Source organism: Pelobates fuscus, chromosome 10 (assembly GCF_036172605.1).
Source record: "Pelobates fuscus isolate aPelFus1 chromosome 10, aPelFus1.pri, whole genome shotgun sequence".
NCBI classification, from domain to species: domain Eukaryota; kingdom Metazoa; phylum Chordata; class Amphibia; order Anura; family Pelobatidae; genus Pelobates; species Pelobates fuscus.
This window is the reverse complement of record NC_086326.1, coordinates 4,993,116-5,016,087: the sequence shown is the minus strand read 5'-3', so window position 1 is coordinate 5,016,087 and position 22,972 is coordinate 4,993,116. Positions and strand designations below refer to the sequence as shown.

At 42.3% G+C, this 22,972-nt stretch overlaps 1 protein-coding gene across 3 annotated transcripts in view; it reads right to left on the bottom strand.

Moving 5' to 3' along the window:
- SHTN1 (shootin 1) overlaps positions 1-22,972 on the bottom strand; it is a 167,403-nt gene that overhangs the window by 10,229 nt on the left and 134,202 nt on the right. For all 3 annotated transcript variants that reach the window (XM_063433979.1, XM_063433977.1, XM_063433978.1), the window contains 3 exons: positions 19,681-19,734; positions 18,572-18,692; positions 16,976-17,156 (listed from right to left, as the gene is read on the bottom strand). In XM_063433979.1, the coding sequence (XP_063290049.1) occupies positions 16,976-17,156; positions 18,572-18,692; positions 19,681-19,734 (356 nt within the window). The remainder of the gene's footprint in view (positions 1-16,975; positions 17,157-18,571; positions 18,693-19,680; positions 19,735-22,972) is intronic.

The following is a 22,972-nucleotide window of genomic DNA, read 5'->3' as shown; positions in this document are numbered from 1 at the left end:
CGACTTGTTATTACACAGTTCCAGTTACTGCCCGGCTTGTTATTGCCCAGTTCCAGTTACTGCCCGGCTTGTTATTACACAGTTCCAGTTACTGTCCGGCTTGTTATTACACAGTTCCAGTTACTGCCCGGCTTGTTATTGCCCAGTTCCAGTTACTGCCCGGCTTGTTATTGCCCAGTTCCAGTTACTGCCCGGCTTGTTATTGCCCAGTTCCAGTTACTGCCCGGCTTGTTATTGCCCAGTTCCAGTTACTGCCCAGCTTGTTATTGCCCAGTTCCAGTTACTGCCCAGCTTGTTATTGCCCAGTTCCAGTTACTGCCCGGCTTGTTATTGCCCAGTTCCAGTTACTGCCCGGCTTGTTATTGCCCAGTTCCAGTTACTGCCCGGCTTGTTATTACACAGTTCCAGTTACTGCTCGGCTTGTTATTGCCCAGTTCCAGTTACTGCTCGGCTTGTTATTACACAGTTCCAGTTACTGTCCGGCTTGTTATTACACAGTTCCAGTTACTGCTCGGCTTGTTATTACACAGTTCCAGTTACTGTCCGCTTGTTATTGCCCAATTCCAGTTAGTGCTCGGCTTGTTATTACACAGTACCAGTTACTGCCCGGCTTGTTATTACACAGTTCCAGTTACTGTCCGACTTGTTATTACACAGTTCCAGTTACTGCCCGGCTTGTTATTGCCCAGTTCCAGTTACTGCCCGGCTTGTTATTACACAGTTCCAGTTACTGCCCGGCTTGTTATTGCCCAGTTCCAGTTACTGCCCGGCTTGTTATTGCCCAGTTCCAGTTACTGCCCGGCTTGTTATTGCCCAGTTCCAGTTACTGCCCGGCTTGTTATTGCCCAGTTCCAGTTACTGCCCAGCTTGTTATTGCCCAGTTCCAGTTACTGCCCGGCTTGTTATTGCCCAGTTCCAGTTACTGCCCGGCTTGTTATTGCTCAGTTCCAGTTACTGCCCGGCTTGTTATTACACAGTTCCAGTTACTGCTCGGCTTGTTATTGCCCAGTTCCAGTTACTGTCCGGCTTGTTATTGCCCAGTTCCAGTTACTGCTCGGCTTGTTATTACACAGTTCCAGTTACGGTCCGGCTTGTTATTGCCCAGTTCCAGTTACTGCTCGGCTTGTTATTACCCAGTTCCAGTTACTGCCCGGCTTGTTATTACACAGTTCCAGTTACTGCCCGGCTTGTTATTACACAGTTCCAGTTACTGCCCGGCTTGTTATTACACAGTTCCAGTTACTGCCCGGCTTGTTATTACACAGTTCCAGTTACTGTCCAGCTTGTTATTGCCCAGTTCCAGTTACTGCCCGGCTTGTTATTACCCAGTTCCAGTTACTGCCCGGCTTGTTATTACACAGTTCCAGTTACTGTCCGGCTTGTTATTACACAGTTCCAGTTACTGCCCGGCTTGTTATTATACAGTTCCAGTTAGTGCCCGGCTTGTTATTGCCCAGTTCCAGTTACTGTCCAGCTTGTTATTACACAGTTCCAGTTACTGTCCGGCTTGTTATTACACAGTTCCAGTTACTGCTTGGCTTGTTATTACACAGTTCCAGTTACTGTCCGGCTTGTTATTACACAGTTCCAGTTACTGTCCGGCTTGTTATTACACAGTTCCAGTTACTGCCTGGATTGTTATTACATAGTTCCAGTTAGTGCCCGGCTTGTTATTGCCCAGTTCCAGTTACTGCCCGGCTTGTTATTGCCCAGTTCCAGTTACTGCCTGGCTTGTTATTGCCTAGTTCCAGTTACTGTCCGGCTTGTTATTGCCCAGTTCCAGTTACTGCCCAGCTTGTTATTGCCCAGTTCCAGTTACTGCCCAGCTTGTTATTGCCCAGTTCCAGTTACTGCCTGGCTTGTTATTGCCTAGTTCCAGTTACTGTCCGGCTTGTTATTGCCCGGTTCCAGTTACTGTCCAGCTTGTTATTACACAGTTCCAGTTACTGCTCGGCTTGTTATTACACAGTTCCAGTTACTGCCTGGATTGGTATTACACAGTTCCAGTTATTGCCCAGTTCCAGTTACTGTTCAGCTTGTTATTGCCCAGTTCCAGTTACTGCCCGGCTTGTTATTATACAGTTCCAGTTACTGTCCAGCTTGTTATTGCCCAGTTCCAGTTACTGCCCGGCTTGTTATTACACAGTTCCAGTTACTGCCCGGCTTGTTATTACACAGTTCCAGTTACTGCCTGGATTGGTATTACACAGTTCCAGTTACTGCCCGGCTTGTTATTACCCAGTTCCAGTTACTGCCCGGCTTGTTATTACCCAGTTCCAGTTACTGCCCAGCTTGTTATTGCCCAGTTCCAGTTACTGCCCAGCTTGTTATTGCCCAGTTCCAGTTACTGCCCAGCTTGTTATTGCCCAGTTCCAGTTACTGCCTGGCTTGTTATTGCCTAGTTCCAGTTACTGCCCGGCTTGTTATTACACAGTTCCAGTTACTGCCCGGCTTGTTATTACACAGTTCCAGTTACTGCCCGGCTTGTTATTACCCAGTTCCAGTTACTGCCCGGCTTGTTATTACCCAGTTCCAGTTACTGCCCGGCTTGTTATTACCCAGTTCCAGTTACTGCCCGGCTTGTTATTATAACGTTCCAGTTAGTGCCCGGCTTGTTATTGCCCAGTTCCAGTTACTGTCCAGCTTGTTATTACACAGTTCCAGTTACTGTCCGGCTTGTTATTACACAGTTCCAGTTACTGCTTGGCTTGTTATTACACAGTTCCAGTTACTGTCCGGCTTGTTATTACACAGTTCCAGTTACTGTCCGGCTTGTTATTACACAGTTCCAGTTACTGCCTGGATTGTTATTACATAGTTCCAGTTAGTGCCCGGCTTGTTATTGCCCAGTTCCAGTTACTGCCCGGCTTGTTATTGCCCAGTTCCAGTTACTGCCTGGCTTGTTATTGCCTAATTCCAGTTACTGTCCGGCTTGTTATTGCCCAGTTCCAGTTACTGCCCAGCTTGTTATTGCCCAGTTCCAGTTACTGCCCAGCTTGTTATTGCCCAGTTCCAGTTACTGCCTGGCTTGTTATTGCCTAGTTCCAGTTACTGTCCGGCTTGTTATTGCCCGGTTCCAGTTACTGTCCAGCTTGTTATTACACAGTTCCAGTTACTGCTCGGCTTGTTATTACACAGTTCCAGTTACTGCCTGGATTGGTATTACACAGTTCCAGTTAGTGCCCGGCTTGTTGTTGCCCAGTTCCAGTTACTGTTCAGCTTGTTATTGCCCAGTTCCAGTTACTGCCCGGCTTGTTATTATACAGTTCCAGTTACTGTCCAGCTTGTTATTGCCCAGTTCCAGTTACTGCCCGGCTTGTTATTACACAGTTCCAGTTACTGCCCGGCTTGTTATTACACAGTTCCAGTTACTGCCCGGCTTGTTTTTACACAGTTCCAGTTACTGCCCGGCTTGTTATTACCCAGTTCCAGTTACTGCCCGGCTTGTTATTACCCAGTTCCAGTTACTGTCCAGCTTGTTATTGCCCAGTTCCAGTTACTGCCCAGCTTGTTATTGCCCAGTTCCAGTTACTGCCCAGCTTGTTATTGCCCAGTTCCAGTTACTGCCTGGCTTGTTATTGCCTAGTTCCAGTTACTGCCCGGCTTGTTATTACACAGTTCCAGTTACTGCCGGCTTGTTATTACACAGTTCCAGTTACTGCCCGGCTTGTTATTACCCAGTTCCAGTTACTGCCCGGCTTGTTATTACCCAGTTCCAGTTACTGCCCGGCTTGTTATTACCCAGTTCCAGTTACTGCCCAGCTTGTTATTGCCCAGTTCCAGTTACTGCCCAGCTTGTTATTGCCCAGTTCCAGTTACTGCCCAGCTTGTTATTGCCCAGTTCCAGTTACTGCCTGGCTTGTTATTGCCTAGTTCCAATTACTGCCCGGCTTGTTATTACACAGTTCCAGTAACTGCCCGGCTTGTTATTGCCCAGTTCCAGTTACTGCTCGGCTTGTTATTGCCCGGTTCCAGTTACTGCCCGGCTTGTTATTACACCGTTCCAGTTACTGGCCGGCTTGTTATTACACAGTTCCAGTTACTGGCCGGCTTGTTATTACACAGTTCCAGTTACTGGCTTGATATTCAGCTATTACAGTCATACCTTGACTTGTTATTGGGCTGTTTTGCGAAATGCAATGTATCGGCTGGAAGTAAGAAAACAAGGTGCTCTATACAATGCGCTGTACGCTAGACGTCACGAATGCCTGTGCTAAACATACCCATACTACAAATTAATTTTTTTGAAGCAGTGAATCAGAAACTCTTACAAGGCATATAGCACGCATACCATATCAACATGGTTCACCAGCACGGACTTTAACATTCCCCACATACAGACAGAATAAAGTGCATTAAAAATGGCTAAGTCTTCGTTAATCCGGCATTATTAGCCCAGCTGGGAGGGATCACGCCCTCATGTGACCTCAGATACACTTTAGAGTTAACAAGGCAAGTGAGATTTAACCTGCTGCGTGCCGATATCCTTCATTCCCAACCCTTAATTATCTAGAGCAGTGGTTCCCAAACTTGTCAAGACGCTCTTAAAGGAACACTATAGTCACCTAAATTACTTTAGCTAAATAAAGTAGTTTTAGTGTATAAATCATTCCCCTGCAATTTCACTGCTCAATTCACTGTCATTTAGGAGTTAAATCACTTTGTTTCTGTTTATGCAGCCCTAGCCACACCTCCCCTGGCTATTATTGACAGAGCCTGCATGAAAAAAAAACTGGTTTCACTTTCAAACAGATGTAATTTACATTAAATAATTGTATCTCAATCTCTAAATTGAACCTTAATCACATACAGGAGGCCATTGCAGGGTCTAACAAGCTATTAACATAGCAGGGGATAAGAAAATCTTAATTAAACAGAACTTGCAATAAAGAGAGCCTAAATAGGGCTCTCTTTACAGGAAGTGTTTATGGAAGGCTGTGCAAGTCACATGCAGGGAGGTGTGACTAGGGTTCATAAGCAAAGGGATTTAACTCCTAAATGGCAGAGGATTGAGAAGTGAGGCTGCAGGGGCATGTTCTATACACCAAAACTGCTTCATTAAGTTAAAGTTGTTCAGGTGACTATAGTGTCCCTTTAATATTTTAATATTTTTCCAAGGCGCCCCAAGTAAAAATATTTACTAGGTTGTATATATGTACAGCGCAGCGACATAAACTGGGCCCCTGTTCGGCAGAAATGCTTGCCATTCACGCGCAGATCCAGAACCTAATCCTTGGAGGGACACTGGTAGATTATTTAAATAAACAATCCAGGCACAATAACTATTACAGCACTTTGTAGTAGTTATGGTGCCACTAGTGCGCTCCCAGAGTAAGTAATAAAGCTTTTTAAGAACAGTCTGACAACTTATCTGGGATCAGCTGAGATAGGGGCTGTAGAAGGGGATAGGGGCAGTAGTGTGTGTGAGGGTGCAATATGTGTGTGTGCGAGTGGTGGAGTGTGTGTGTGTGAGGGGCAACTTGTGCATGAGGGGTACAGTGTGTGTGGGGGCAGGTTGCATGAGGGGTACAGTGTGTGTGGGGCAGTGTGTGTGAGGCGTACAGTTTGTGTGTATGGAGGGACATGTATGGGAGATAATTGTGTGTAGGGGGTAATTGTGTGTATGGGGGTAATTGTGTGTATGGGGGGGCAGTGTGTGCGTATGAGGGGTAATGTGTTTGTGTATGGGGGGGGGGAGCAGTGTGTGTGTATGGAGAGAATTATTGTATGGTGTTTTTTAAATTAAAAATAATACTTTTCATATCCCTGCTTACCTTTGCCTGGGAGGGGGGACATTTCCTGCAATCCCTGGTGGTCCGGTGGAGAAGCCCTGGTGGTCCCAGTGATGAGAGCTACTGAGGCTGCTAGAGTTAACTCTTGCGAGGTTCGGAGCGTTGCCATGGTAACCGCAGCAACGCTCCGAGATCGCGAGAGGAGAACCCGGCGGAGCTGCAGGTTAGAGCTCCCCCGGGTCCTCTCTTAACTCCCTCCCTTGCCGGTTGCCACACAGTACACTGCGATTGGCCCGGAGAGGGAGATCTCTGATCTCCCCTTCGGTCCTGCAGAGCCGGCCAGGAAAAGGGAGGCAAGGTTCCCGGTTCTATGATCATAAGATCATAGCACTGGGAAAATATATTGCGGCGTCCCATGGTGCTGTGACACACAGTTTGGGAACCGCTGATCTATAGTTTTAAAAGAATACATTCAGAATTAACTATATACCTTACTTATAACATTAGCTAATTTATCATTTTCCCACTATTCCAAGCCTTGATCTCGTCTGTTAGTAATTATATACTGAAAATGAACGAACGATGAATGAACAGACAGAAAAACAGAATACTTTATAAACATTCATTTGTTATACATCTACTTAAAACACGGTCAAAAACTGCAAATGTCAAGTTCTTTATTTTTAAACACTTATATATAAATTTAACTTTAGAGATGACTATCTTTGCAACGGCAACAGCTGGACTATTTAACACAGTCTCTGAGAAGCCAAGGCCTAATTCAGTGCCAGTCTCCCAGCAGGGCGTCTGCATTAGCAAATGGCACTTTTCCAGAATCTGATGCACAGGCAAAACAATTTGAACTCTGTTTCATTTGCAATAAAAATGGACAAAAACTGCAATCATATTTACCTCCTTGAAGGAGAGAAAAAGAAATAAAAATTACATCTGTCAGCGCAAAGTAGCTTGCTGAGGAGTTAAAAAAACCAAAAACCATTTAGGCCACATCAGTGGAGGTTGAAAAGGGCTGCTTTTGAAAAGTGTTGCTGGTAATGTTAAAATTACTTTTTTCTTGGGAGTCCGTGCCAAAGTCCCTTAAGCTTTGTTCAAGAACCAGCCTTGAACGTGTAGTAAGGAAAATCAAATCCTTTTATCAATATCTATTTCACAGAATTCTCACCAATCGTGGGACATTCCATGTTACAGATTGCTGAGATAAAAAATAAATCTGATGATGTCTGGCAACGAGAAATTTTCTAAATGTTTCTGGTGGTTACTTTCTCCTTTCTAGCAAAGTACGTCCTGTTACTGACCCCCTCCAGGTCCATGTGTGCTCTTGTTTGAATGCTGGAGGTCAATAACTTTGATGGGTGTGGGAGACCCCCTTGGTATGTGGGGCGGGCTTTCTGTACCTGTGAGACATTGAGACTAGATTCCTTTTCCCGAGCGCAGGCTCACAGGTACAGAGGATACTGGGTAGAAAACCCTGGTTGGTTGGATGGAAGACCCCTTGCACAGGGTTATGCATAAAAGCCGTGTGTGGCATAATAAAGCGTAGTTGTATACTTCATCTAGACTCGACTGATGTTTGGGGATGTGATTGCTGAAACAGCGGGATTTACTTATATGCTGCACATGGGTTCTTGGGGAACGTACGAATCAACGCCTGAACTGCGAGCTATAATCACTAAGTACCTAGCAGTTCGGGAGGAACCAAGCGAACGACCATACGAAATACCAGCGTTCGTTACAATTGGAGGCAGCGGTGGGATTCAAACCCACGCCCCTGAAGAGACTGGAGGGCGACCAAGCCAGTGGTACAGCAGAATTAAGCCGAGAGAAAGCGGAATTCCAAAAGGAAAGTCACCTGGAGACTAAGCCAAATTAGTAGTAGTGGCGCAAATTATGGGGCAAGTAAACATTGCCCAGATGGCACAGCAGGCAAACCTACAGCAAGCAGAGACAATGCTACTTTTAAAAATCTTGCTGACGGAGAAATGGAGATTGATACATATTTACACGACTTTGAAAGACAGCAAGCTGTGCTGCAATACTGAGCAGCAAGTTTTCTGGCTGAGCGGCAGAAGCTTACTGACCTGTACCCGACTCAGACATACAGGCCCGGTACACTGCCACTCCTGAAGCTCACAGGAGGAAATTTCGGGGAGTAAGAAAGGGGAACAGATATTCCTATACCAAATGGGCGTTTCGGATGCAGCGTGCAGTCAGCAACTGGGTGCAGTGCTGTCAAGCAACAACCTTTGAGGATGCTGTACAATTGTAGTTACTTAAACAGTTCTTCACCTACACTCCAACGGAGACCTGGGACTGGGTAAGAGTAAGCAAGTAAGGGTAAGTTGGCCAATGAATATCATGATGGGAGGAAAGTGGAAGCTAGAGGAGGGCAACCCATCATCAGGCCCTCATACCCCGTGCAATACATCCCCCACCACCCAGACCCGCTACCGCCACCCCAGCACCCCCTCTAGTGCACATCCGGTGACCTGTCGCCCTATGCTTTCACTGCCAGCAACCGGGACATTAGAAGCAGAACTGCCCAAGCCGAAACCGAGGGAGCTGGGAAAGGAGGTATCACCAGGAAGTTCCCATCGCCCAAGGGCACAGCGAGAAGCAGAGGACTGTGCTGCATGAAGCCAACCTAGTCCAGGCTGCAGGAGACAAGGAGCACCAACGGCAGTGGGTCACCATCGACGGCCAGGAGGCGTCACCCTCACCCTAGTACAGCCGCACAAGATGAGGGTGGCGGCTGTACTAAGCTCCCCACGGCCCGAGTGCACCTCAAATGGTGCTGGGGAGCCAAACATTTGGAGGTGGGCATCATGAAGGAGCTACCAGCTGAGGTGTTACTGGGAAACAACCTGGGCTGCCTGACCTCCCAACTCTCCCCGCCCTGCCCAGAGGAGACGTACCCAGTGACCACAAGCCCACCAGGGGGAGCCATCACACTCCAAGGACCCTCAGGTAGGACCTAGGTCCCCCCATTAGTTGAAACCCCCATCCCGTTTTGGGGAACCCCACAAGGTTTTCGAGCAAGAGCAGAGGACAGACCCCATGTTAGAAGGGTAAAGGAGGGAGGCAGTGTCCCCCCAAGGAGATATAGCCCAGGAAAGATTTGAGTGGAAAAAGAGGTTATTATACTACGTGACAAGGGGAGTGGGCTGCGCAGATACCCAAAAGGCAGCTAGTAGTGCCCCGTAAATAAAGGGCATCTAGGTGTCCGGAAAAACTAAAGACCGGCTAACCCAGACCTTTTTCTGGCCAGGGATCACACAGGACCTACAACATTTTTGCAGGATGTGTGACACTTGCCAGAAGACAGGAAAGAGGAGTGACCACTCGAAGGCAAAACTACACCCTTTACCCATAATAGAGGAGTCATTCCACCAGGTAGCGGTGGACTTGATAGGTCCCCTTCGTAAGCCTAGTACCTCAGGAAAGAGCTATATCTTCATGGTCGTAGATTAGGCTACTAGATACCCAGAGGATGTAGCCCTTTCTAATATAGAGCCGGAGACTGTGGTGGAAGTCCTAGGTAAACATTTTGTTAGGGAAGGCTTCCCTAGGCAGATTCTAACTGACCAGGGGACCCAGTTTACAGCAACTGTGACCCAACAGTTATGGCAAAGTTGCGGTGTAAAACCCCTGTCTAGCTCTCCCTACCACCCACAGACGAACAGACTCTGAACGTTTTAATGGCACGCTCAAGCAGATGCTTAAGACGTTCGCAGCCTCCTGTCCGCAGTGGGAAAGGTTCCTTCCTCATCTCCTGTTTGCCTTCCACAAAGTGCCTCAGGCGTCTACAGGGTTCTCCCCCTTCAAACTCCTGTACGGGAAAAAAGTACGGGGACCCCTGGGCCTCATCCGGGAGCACTGGGAGGGTAACACAGAGGAAGGAATACCTATCGTGCCAAATGTTCTGGAGTTGAGGGATCGCCTGCAGGCCCTCACTGACCCCGTCAGGGAGAGTCTGCGGCTGGCCCAGTGGCGCCAGAAGAGATGGTATGATAGGGGTATTGGAAATAGGACAGAAGGTGTTATCCCTGCAGCCGACCAAGAAAGACGAGCTTCAGGCCACCTGGCAGGGACCTTTCTGGGTAGTGGATCGCATAAGCGACACTACCTACATTGTGGTGAAATGTTTGGATGAAAGGATATGGAGATCCTTTCATGTGAACATGCTATAACACTACTTCGAGAGGGTGAACATTCTTATCAATCGGTGTGAACATTCTAATGGGGCACCGGGGTGGTCCCTGTTCGGGAGACGAAGGGGGTCCATTCGTATGAACGCTCCCGAACGGGATACAGGGCATAATACGTGAAAAGCTAGGGAAAACTAAATAATGCAAAGGGGAAAACACACAAACGAAGGAAGAGGGGTTCTGCCACAGGCACCACGGGTGTAGTTTCGTCACACTGGGGTTTAAACAAAGAGGGCGTTGGGATCATTATACACAAGCGGCGCTGGATAGATAGTGGGCACTGGGATCATTACAATAGAGGATGCTAGGATAATTAAAAGAAGGGGTGCTGGGATTAAAAAAAAAAGGGGGGGGGGGGGGGCGTTGGGATCATTAATATGGAAGAAACTTGGACACTGGGTTACACCCTAAAATGCCTGCTCTCTTTGCCATTAACACAGCATATTGCACAATCAGTGAAGATTATTCGGTGGCACCAGGTTCTCAGACACCATAGGATTCAGAATAGGCAATCGATCTGTAATAATGCTCCTAACTCCACTTACTCCAGTGGCAACCAAAGTATAATATATAAAAATACAGGAGAACATTTAAACATAGTTGCTACAGCACTGTGGTTTCTTCTCATTTAATGGAACTTGTAACTTCCTTTATTAACATTCTCTTATTGTGAGCATCAAATCTACATAAAAAAGAAATCTACGACGACAGTGGAAGAAAGAAAAAACTTTCACTGGAGTTGTAATGGTTGTAGGGTACTGCGGGCATAACCCAATACAGAAATGATACGGAAGACTGGAACGGATTAGCGAAAAGGCAGGCCCGATACCAGTCCTAATACCCTAATATGGGCTTTTTAAATCCAGTAGTAGGCGTAAAATGCCTTGTTATATAAAAAGCAAAGAAAACTATTAGATAACTTTATTAAATTCCTAACTGGATATATAAGTAAAACATAAACAATGTGAGTACAAAGTGCAGAAAAAAATAATATTAAAAAAAGGAATAACTGCTGATATTTTAATATTTGAAAAAGCCCGTATTAGGGTATTAGGACTGGTATCGGGCTTGCCTTTTCGCAAATCCATTCCAGTCTTCTGTATTACATCAAAAAGTAAATATCTCCTGCAGATTAACGTTGTAACCTGAGGTTTATAATTTTTTTTTTTATTAAATCCTGGAAATCTTTTTAAAGTTGCCATACTTCCTATTTTTGACATAAACAGAAGGAAAGACAAACAGAAGTGGAGTTTGGGCACAAACTGTATCAACCACTTGACACTGGACATTGCCAGCGAGAGTTTACACGGCTGCATACGTTTTATCTTGATGAAGTTATAGTTCAATGTTGTTCCATGATTGCTTATTTCTGAGTGTAGATACGTTTACACACTACGTACGCTAGTTTTCTTGCCTAATGCGGTATTTCAGGATCAGAACTTGAAAAGACATAAACATACTGCACTGAGTAGTCCAATTATTATGCTATATTTTCCATCGGACCCAATTCCCACATAATTATCTATTCTGTTCTAGGGCTTTCATGCTGACAATAAGAGTGTCTGTCATTTGGCCATCAGTGGGTTAAGCTATTTACCTTTTAAACTTTACCTTGGAGACTAACAGAACCCCATGAGCTAAACTTCCCCGGGCTAATTTTCCTGTTAAAGGCTAATTGTGCATGTTAAGAGGACACAAGGAAATCCTTGCTGTGGAGTTGAGATGTTTCCTGCAGAGTCACAAGACAATTCTCTAGTACTAAGATTACAGCAGAGGGTAGGCGAGTAAATCCTTTAATTCTATAAGATCATCAGATTAAGCCGTACCCTCTGTGTGCCTCATTCTGTCCAGGAAGCTGTCTGGTGTCCATTCACAGAGTGTTAACTAAGGTGGGGCGAGACACAGGGCAGAGGTCTCTGTATTGTAGGAATGCTGCAATCCTTAATTAGACAGATTGAGCCATTTTAGTGCATTTACTGGAGGTCCCTGTGTGTTTCTGTGCCATGATGATGCCATTTCAGTACCTAAGACAGTTACGACCAACAACTGTGGCACTCTGTGCCTGTGTCCAAGGAACAAACATGCAAAAATGTGCCAACTGTTTATAGAGGCAAGAGATCCAACAACAATAAGCACTAGAGTGATAGAAATACCGGAAAATATGTCCTGCGCTCAGACTCACACAGTGCTGCCGTCCATCCGATGTGCTCCCTATTGAGGGTTAATAAGTGTGTAGGGGTTTAGAAAAATACCCCTCTCTGTCTCATTAGAGACTTTTGTTTTTGCCTGAAGCTAAAGGAAGTTAGTGTAGGACCCGTCTAAGAGGTTTGCCTTGACGTGGCAGGTGAGCTTACATCTAACGGCCACTGAAGTTACTAAATGACCTCCATTTATATAAATATACACAGGGATTTGGGACAGTGCACAAGTGACTCTTTTCTTTGGTTTTTACTAGTGTGATACAGCAATAAGTATCACATATTCAGAAAAGCAGTGATAAAACTGTCGGACAAACGGATTACAACGACTTTTTGTACTTAACATATTTCAAATTTCAGTCACCTGCTGCTTGTGAAGTATAAATAAAATAGTGTAGAGAGTATTTATCAAGGTGTTTGGAAAAGCACCAGTTGAATTCTGTCATTACTTTAATTATTAAAGTGTTCTACAAGTAATCTAAAAACGCGTTTTCTTCTTAGTAACTTCCATTCGTTTCCACAGAATTGTTTGAGAAGACCAATCATTTCACAGGGTCAGAAAAAAGAGAAGTTACACCAAACACTATTGTTGTGTTGTAAAAAGTGTCAGAAAGATTGATAAACCCAATTCATCTCTGAAAGAAATGGCGTATATCAGAAATTACAGTTATGGAGTAAGACAAACAGATTGAATAAATTGTGCTAAAATTTGCTAAAAATTAGACCTAAAAAGTGCTGGCGACAAGTTCACACAATAAATGAAGCCGATCGATTTATAAGAAATAAGCAGCACCTGGTGAAGCCTGCTTTCTGAGTGTGATAAAGCCAGCAAGGTTACCGATCAGGGCACCGGAGGGTAAAAGTTAAAATAGTGGAACAATTTACAGGAGCGTTATCCAGTGTATGAATGTAAAGCCACTCATGGCATTGATTAATAAAAATCAATCTGGCAATATCTGTGGATGGGGCGTAGGTAGTTAACATGTATATGTGCACAAAATCAAACATAGGAAAAGACGTCTTCAGAAGTGTGTACGGAAGTGAGTGGGGGTGACCAATGTTTGTTTATGTAGTTCTTAGCTCTTACAATTGATGGTAAAATATAGCAAATCCCTAATGTTAGTATCTGTCAGGGCATCTGTGAATTCTATCACTTGGGAAAACATTTGGGAAAACTATTCTCCATATAGCGGTGAGGCCCAAATGTGCACTCTATGAGCTGCAGCCTGCCTGACAAGCAAGCAAAAAGAACGGTTAATAACGGAGGGAACAACAGATTGGGGAACCAATCATTAATAAAACCATCTGTTTTTTCCTGATATTTCACACTTAACAGACTAACAAACATTTTTCAATCCCTTTAACTAACATAAGAATAATGTAGACATTTCAGATTCTTTTAACACATTATTTTATTGAACTAACAGAAATTTGTGGTGACGATGTTCGGGAGTTTGACCTTTTATCAAGTCTAAAGCCTTTAGAAAGCTTGAAATGTTGAACTGCCGAAAGGATCGTCACCATAAATTTCTGTTAGTTCAATAAAAGAGGTAAAGACCTTCATTATTTTACATCTACTGAACTAATACGACATCTCAAATATCAGAATATTGACGAAGCGCAAACTCAGAATTAAGAGTCACGGCCACTGAAGAATGGGCTGTGGGTAAAGACTCTATGAGCAGCGTATCTCGACGAGGATAATAGCCGTCTCGACCAGCAGATTGTTACTTGTATCGCAGAGGTTTTTTTTTCCTGATGCATTTCATTCCTACTTGTTGCTTGTTTGACCTCTACATCTTCCTCTCATTCCTATTACTCCCAGCGTAGGACAGGATCCGAGTGTTTGGGGGTAGAGTGCGTTCAGATTTATTTAATTTATCTGATTAGCTACATTTTACACCAAAAGCAAAACATCTTACTTGTCATTTCCAGCTGAAATTCCAGTAAAAAGTGAATGAAATTAAAAAAATTATAATTAATAAAGAAAAATGGAAATGTAATTGATGAAAGAGATTCTCCAGAAGATTGTAAAGATGATCTGTAAATGTGGTTTGACCGACAATATTACATATTGCAATGTAGGTCTCCATCCTTCCTCATCATATTAACACTGTCAGACTAGTAATCAGAAGGTTTCATCCTCTAAAATCACAAGTGGAAACGTTAACATCGGCAGCAAAATGCCAAAAGGAAGCGGGTAATACTATCCATAAAAGACCCTGTATGTCTTGAAACGGCCCTTCGGGGTGGATTTACTGCCCATTTATAACACTGCATTTCATATATGTAAGTAAATCATAAATATAAAGGAATAATTAAAAGAAGAACCTCCATGTTTTAGCATTGATGGAGATCCCTAAGCGGCATGGTTTGCACTGCACTCTATTGTATGTTTCCCATAAATCCCTGCTGCACCCCGTGCATATGAATGAGGACACAGTGTGCATGGAATTATGGGAAGTTGAAACTGGGTAAAAAGGCTGTGGATTTCCACAATTCCTATTATTGTGTCTGTTCCTCCATTCTTGCAGATTTTGTGCTTGGAGAGCCTTTTAATGCTGGGTAATATTGGGCTTCAAACAATATTAAAATAAAGTTTATAATAGATTACATTTACTAGTAAGCGTATAGTCAGCGTAGAAGCCATATTGCGCCTTCTTTACCCAATTTTAATTGTTACATTTGGTTACATTGTTGTAACTGCACCTGCCCCGCTTTATATAGAGTACCCGATTTTTCTCTTTTTTTTACTCAGAAATTGACATCTCTGCTGCCTCATTTTAATTTTATATATTGATAGTTTTTGACGATCATTAATATTTATCTAATTGTTGTATTGCTACAAATTGTGAGTTTTCTTTATTCAGATAGAATCTTTAATGATAAATAGATCCAAAATGTTTTTTTTTTTTTTTACAAAAACAAAAAAAAAAAGCACCCGTCATTCAATTGGTGAGCTGAGAAACAAATTGAGCTTCACACGGCTTTTATTGCACATAACAACTGTGACTGTCAGCAAAAAAAAGATCCTTTTCATGGGCAATTCAGCACGCATCCTACAGACCTTGGGCTGGCAATTATTTCATTTCCTTTCTTTTGCAAATGTAATTCCACTTTGTTTTCTTTTCTGTCACCCCCCCTCCCCCCCACGGCTGCAAAAAATGCAGACAAAAGGTGATCACAGCCGCTGCGTATCTTGATGAAGGTTATCTGTTTTAAACAAGACACTAAATCCCAAAGAAGCAAATAAATAAATATCTTCCAGACGTCTCTCCTCAAAGCACACACACAAAAATAATTATATCTCATGGAGTGCAAAATGAGCGCGTTTGGCGATTTTACAGATCTGTTAACTAACCAAGCATATCCATAGAGGCCGGTCCTCGCTCTCCGGGTAACTTGGCGCTAACCAAATACAAGACCTCAGTGAAAAACTATTTAAGGAAAAGTTTTTTTTTTTTATTTTCTGTTATGCAAAAAAAAAAAAAAAACACATAAAAAAGCTAAAATAAGAATAAATAAAAAAAGATTTGATCGGTTTAACCTTGTATGAGAAAACTGACATTGATCTATGCGAAGTGATCATGCGAGTCGTCTACCTTTGACAGGATTTTTATGTTAATAAACTTCCTTTTTATGTACAGTGGGGTCTCAATAGATATTGTTCCTAATAAGCAAAATGTAACAGCTGCAACAGATATTTCCCCACAATTAGGATTTGGTTCTATTCTATTTGACGACCATTATAGCTGATAAGTAAAAAAAAAAAAAAAATTTATAATTCTCAATTTTGGAGTATACAAAAATATATTCAAATTTGTAATATTGTTAATTATATATATATTTTTTTATTGTCTAAATTCCACAATAAATTGTATTTCTCTATTACATCAATTTGCGATTCTCTAAATGGCTAAGTTTATTGATTCGCCGATCACGATAAATGTCCGTTTGACCACCAGTGCGGGCCAGTAGCTTCCCAAAGAATTGCTCAGAGATTTATTTATCAGTTTTTGTCATCAACCCCTGTGCTGTTGGTTATCTTCACTGAAAAAGACTACTAGAGACTACTACTATCTGAAAGAATTACCGTCATACTTCATGGCACAATTTAAAACGTGTTTTAGAATAAATATTTCACATTCTAAAACAAAATAGCCACTCTAGCTAGGTATTGTGCAATCTGGAATATGCTATTTGATGTCCTCGGGCTAATGTCTGCGTAGACAGCTAGGATTGCTGTATGAGGGCGTGCCATAGCTCCTTTCCCTCTGTTTGTTTTGTCTTTTGCCAGAAGAACAGGAAATCAAAGGTTTAATTAAGCGTGATTACAATATTTGGTTGATCTCATTTGTCTCACATACTTCCTTTTCTTTAACCTGACGAGCTACCTGACATTCTGGCAAGCTGAATGAAGTGTAAACGGAGACCAATTTAAAGAAAAGGGAAGGGAAAAGAACCAGAAAGAATAGAATTGCAAGAAAAACAAATTGATCCCCAGCCAGATGTCTCCAAAATACACACTTTTGGAAGAGGCCGCGACTTTTTACTGCTTGAAGCCGCATTGCACTGGGACAGACAATGAACCTGCCATGTTATTAAATTCATTGATCAAACGTTACATTAACATTTTATTTCTGTTTCTCTGGCAGAAAAGATCTTGTTCTGCGTCCAGAAACGAGGGGAATTGACAGACGGTGCCAGGTATCTGTGTTTCATTGATAACAAGCTCAAATGGAAACTATAAACACATAAAAACAATGGTAATGAAGGAATAAAAAACGAAAAATGTATTTATAGAAAACATTGCTATACTTACTGAGATGCAGCCTTTAAATCCACCTTGTTTTCTTTAAATAGTAAATTCTCCTTTCCCACTGACTTTGTGCAGCCCGCCTTTAATTCGGCTTCTTTTGGTTTTTGGCTGAGGGCTGAACTGGTGGCAGAGCCTAAAACTGGCATGGACTTAGATTCAAGGGTGGCGAGTGCCCCTGCCCGGCCTGTAAGTAGGGTGGGAGTGACAAATAAAAGAATACAGAGATTAAAGATCACAGCCTCAGAAAAATAAATAAAATACCAACATGATATATGAAGAAAATAATAATATAAAATCTAGCTACACATCAGGTTATTGAACGATTATGGGGTAATTCTTGTATTGGGTACACATCGTGTTTTCTGATTTACAAGCTATGGCAAGTTGTTAGTATTGGCAAAAAATCAATAGATCTTAAATGATCTACATATTCCATATTGCTGCTGCAATGCCAGATAAGAAGTTAGAACATGTTTAGACAATGGGGCATAATAGATAGGAAGGTCCTGCACCCATGGTCTTACAGTCTAAACAAAGTACAGCAAAGTAATGGGGTCCGGATATTTACTGTACCCCTGGAAATCTAATTATATAAAATATAAAAACAAAATATATAGGACTAAAGGCAATGTTTTTCTGTTATGACTGCATCTGCTTTAGTTATCCAGGTTTAAAGGGGATACTGTCACTTTTCATGGATTTCAATATTATATTAACCCCCCTATATTTAACAAATCTGTATTTGTAAAGTGTGAATAATAAAATTCACACGCAGATCTCTTTATCCTGTAACTGGGCGCCTCCATCTTAGCTCCCTGTCGTCACTGTAATAATCTCTGCCCTGTGCATCTTGTGGTCAGCACAGATAGAAATACAAAGAGGAGAAATGAAACAATCTTTCTATTCCTCCTTCCCATTTGCAATGTGTGCCCTGGCTGTGCCTACACTGAACTGGATTCGAACGTCGGCTATTAAACCTTTAATATCTTTTCCATGTTTTATTCAATGGTATGAGTCAATTTTAGTTTAAAAAAAGAGAAAGATCCAAGACTGGAAAATGTTCTTGACATTCTCAATGTGAGTCCGAGTTCCACGTAACGCGATAATTTAATAATCCTGTTTATTCCAGGTTTCTATGCTTCATGAGCAAAGTACGCAAAAACTAGAACAGAGACTACAATTAGATAAAAACAATAGCAATGAAAAACACACCGTATTGATACAAAGCTTTTTACTAAAAATATTTCATGTTCATTACGAATATTGTCTGCCCCGATTCCGGCACGTTGGGGTTAACTGCCCACAGAGACTATTCCAGGATGGCAATGAGAGATCGACAGATCCTTTATATGGCTTATATTGTTGTCGTTAGCTGTGCTGGGGAGCTACCGCAGATCCCTCACAGTACATACGTCTAGTTTCATTGATTATGAAGATCCACTTTGTGTCAAGTGGTTTGTACAGCGCTGTGGAAACTAACCGTTTTATAACTAAAACATATAACTTTTATTTTACCTATTGATCTTTGTGTTAGTTGCAAACACTGGCTTGTCCTCATCTGATTTTACAGATGTATTGTTCCTATGAAATTCCACTTACTGGACATATCTTGATCAGTTGTCACTTTTCTGCGTCGTAGAATAGTTTCCAGTTCTGATTCTGTGGCGGCTGTGCCCATCTCTCTCACCCGCCTTGCTCCGCTAGAAGCATTCATAGAGTTCTGGGAAATAAAACACACAAGGATTCCATTGTGTTGTCTTGACAGGCAAACGCACAATTGCATCAGTTAATTTTTTTTAATAATCTCCTCCTAATCCTCAACCCTCCTAATACTGCATTTACTACCTTCATGGTCAGAATGTCCCGTGAACTCCACTGAGTGTGAAAAAGTTACAGGAAAATAAAGGGTTTGAGTAACAGAAGGGCCAAGTGTCATTTTGGTTTTTCTATTTAAAAAAATCAAAATAAAAAAAATGAAAAGTGAAGACAAAAGAAAACTGAAGACACATAAAGAGAACAAACAATACTAAAATGTAACTATGCAAAAAAGATAAGTAATTTTAATTGTAATTACACCAGAAATAAAGATAAACAAAACTTATATCTGATATTCCAATACATTCTATTTTATCTAATCTGTACCCATTATTATTTTTATTATTATTATTATTATTATTATTTTTATTATTATTATTATTATTATTATTATATTGTTGCATGTGGAAACTGCGTGATGCTATGAATGGGAATTTTCTGGCCATCCGGACCGGTAGCACTATGCAGATACACAAGGTGCACCGTGTTATAGTCAGCTCACTGTAGTGGATTGCTGGCCATGGCAGGATCTCCTAACGAGGATCATTGTGTCAGGTACCGCGTGGCATCTGCAGAAAGCTGCTTTTTAACCCCTTAAGGACACATGACATGTGTGACATGTCATGATTCCCTTTTATTCCAGAAGTTTGGTAAAGCTGAAGCTGGCTGAAACATGAGGTTGCACAGTCCCTAAATGACTCCAGTACAAATATTTCAAAATCCGTGGGTAACATCTACCAACAAGACACACACGTCTTTCCTATGGTGATTCTAGCTAGTGAAGGCCAGGTTAGTTATGGGTTTGTATTACATGTTTGTGTGTGTGTCGGGGGGGGGGGGGGAGTTGGAGTTTAGCTAGCCATACAATATATACCGTAGCAATGTGTACTGACCACAATTCCCCGAAGTTCCTGTACAGCGCTGCTTGAAGGATTTGTCTCTACCGGCTAGTAAGAAAATGAAACATAATATCATTAATGTGCAGAGAAAATATGTCGATTTGACTAAACATCGTGAAAGACAATATAATTGACTAAAGCTTGCTGAAGAGTGTGCCCTCTATTGCTCATTTTACAAACAGTGCAAATTTCAACAGAAATTAGCACTTTTATAAATTAACCTAGTTACACCCCCCTGGCTGTCAATCAGATACCAGGACCTGTTACTTCCTGGTTTGGTTAGCTCAGTGAAGATAAACTCAAGAGGCAGCAATTGCCCAGAGCACCTGCCTTGAAGAGACTTCTCATTGGGCTGCATTGGGAGTCTGTGATTGGACAGCCACAGAAAGTCTGGGCGGGGTTAGAAGGGGAGGGCTTGCAAAGGCAGCAGACAAGAGATCTACAGCTTTTACAAGAAGTTGTTAGATATAGCCCCCAATGATAAAATGCCACAAATGCTTGCATGTTTTATTGCGGGTATATCAACTAAATTGTAAACACAATTCCACTGGAGTGTTCCTTTGAATACGAGCCTATGGACAGAACGTGAGTCTGGACGTTCACAGGTTCAGAAGTCCCAAGTGACCTAAATGAACTCTCTGAATTAAGTCTCAGTTCATCTTAGTGACCACTTTAGATTATTGTTTTTTTTTTAAATTTCAAACAGACTAACACATAATAGTTCAACATGGAATGAATTATACACAAGGTATAATTTGCTAATGGTTCTTGTTTATAATCCAATCATTACGCATAACTTCCCTAATAAAACTGTGCAAGCAACACACGTTACATTCATATATTAAAATAATACAAACAGTGTATAACTGGCTATTACGTGTTCTCTGATAAAGGAAGACATTTTGATAACAATATAATATTTTATAATATATTAACAACAGAAAATCGCTCATTTGATAGAAATCATTGTTCCAGAGGTAAAATCCTTTAGCTTTCACTGATTAAAAAAAAAATATATATATATAAAAAAGTGCTTAGAAGTATGTGATTAAAACATCTAACAGGACAGGAGAACCATTCAAATAAATAGGGACGCACAGATGTTATGCTCTTTTGATTAATTGGTTGTTGGTGCTTGGAGGTGACAAGTCCACTTTAAATGTGAACTTCATGCCCCAGTGTGTCAAACGTAAAACAATCTGAAGTGTAACAGAAGACGGTCTCCAACAGAGACTGCAAATTAAAACCATGTACGCCACTCATCCGGACAGCTAATCTAACGCACTTCTTCAGTTAATCACTAATTACACGTCTCACCTGTGCCATACTAGGTGAGATTTTAAGGTATATAATGATTACAGGGCAGAAAATCCCCGCCACACTGCATGGAATTATCCTATTAGTGTAATCGATTTTGCAGATATTGTGGAGTAATAAAAAGCCAGCTGTATATTCACTAGATCTCTATATGGCCTCTAATGTATATATGAGAAAAATTGCATTTATCGTGAGACTCAGACATGCTTTTCACGATTGAAAGGAATGAGGCTTGTTGATAAAGAACCAAGAACCCAACTAAATGGTTCACACCTCGACCTCTACGGCATGTCGGAGCCCATTGTACGCATATAAAGGGTGTACTCTGCGTCTGAGAGCCACTCTTTACCGTTGCCGGCGGAGATGGAGAGCCTGGGTTCACCTTGCCCACTTGAAGCAGTTTATAGCAAATTACATCATTGTTAGGGATTCAAGGACATGTTTTAAACACGACCAACAGTACTAGAGGGTCCTTCATAACTCAGACCCGATCTCTTTGTTGGGGCGTGACATTCTAATTACTCACCCTATCTCATGGAAGGCTGGCTATAGAATAGGGGGCTTGAGTAATGTGTTCTTAGAATGGGGTTGGATGAGGGGGGGCATGTGAGATGTACCCAGAGATGATAGAAAGTAAAATATAATACAGACCTTAAGAACCAACTGAAGCTTTGGATACAGCTACAGTTTAACAAGACAGATGCACAAATCTTCAACCTCAACAAAAAATACAAATCTAACAATATTTAGATATGTAGCAATACATATTTAGAATGATGGCAGATATCCTCGATAAATCCCTCTGCACTCACACAACTCACTGACAATAAATCCCCCTGCACTCACACAGCTCTCTGACAATAAATCCCTCTGCACTCACACAGCTCACTGACAATAAATCCCTCTGCACTCACACAGCTCTCTGACAATAAATCCCTCTGCACTCACACAGCTCACTGACAATAAATCCCTCTGCACTCACACAACTCACTGACAATAAATCCCCCTGCACTCACACAGCTCTCTGACAATAAATCCCTCTGCACTCACACAGCTCACTGACAATAAATACCTCTCACTCACACAGCTTACTGACAATAAATCCCTCTGCACTCACACAGCTCACTGACAATAAATCCCCCTGCACTCACACAGCTCTCTGACAATAAATCCCTCTGCACTCACACAGCTCACTGACAATAAATACCTCTCACTCACACAGCTTACTGACAATAAATCCCTCTGCACTCACACAGCTCACTGACAATAAATACCTCTCACTCACACAGCTTACTGACAATAAATCCCTCTGCACTCACACAGCTCACTGACAATAAATCCCCCTGCACTCACACAGCTCTCTGACAATAAATCCCTCTGCACTCACACAGCTCACTGACAATAAATACCTCTCACTCACACAGCTTACTGACAATAAATCCCTCTGCACTCACACAGCTCACTGACAATAAATACCTCTCACTCACACAGCTTACTGACAAGAAATCCCTCTGCACTCACACAGCTCACTGACAATAAATCCCTCTGCACTCACACAGCTCACTGACAATAAATCCCTCTGCACTCACACAACTCACTGACAATAAATCCCTCTGCACTCACACAGCTCTCTGACAATAAATACCTCTGCACTCACACAGCTCACTGACAATAAATCCCTCTGCACTCACACAGCTCTCTGACAATAAATCCCTCTGCACTCACACAGCTCTCTGACAATAAATACCTCTGCACTCACACAGCTCACTGACAATAAATCCCTCTGCACTCACACTGCTCACCAACAATAAATCCTTCTGCACTCACACAGCTTACCGACAATAAATCCCTCTGCACTCACACAGCTTAACGACAATAAATCCCTCTGCACTCACACAGCTTACGGACAATAAATCCCTCTGCACTCACACAGCTCAGCGACAATAAATCCCTCTGCACTCACACTGCT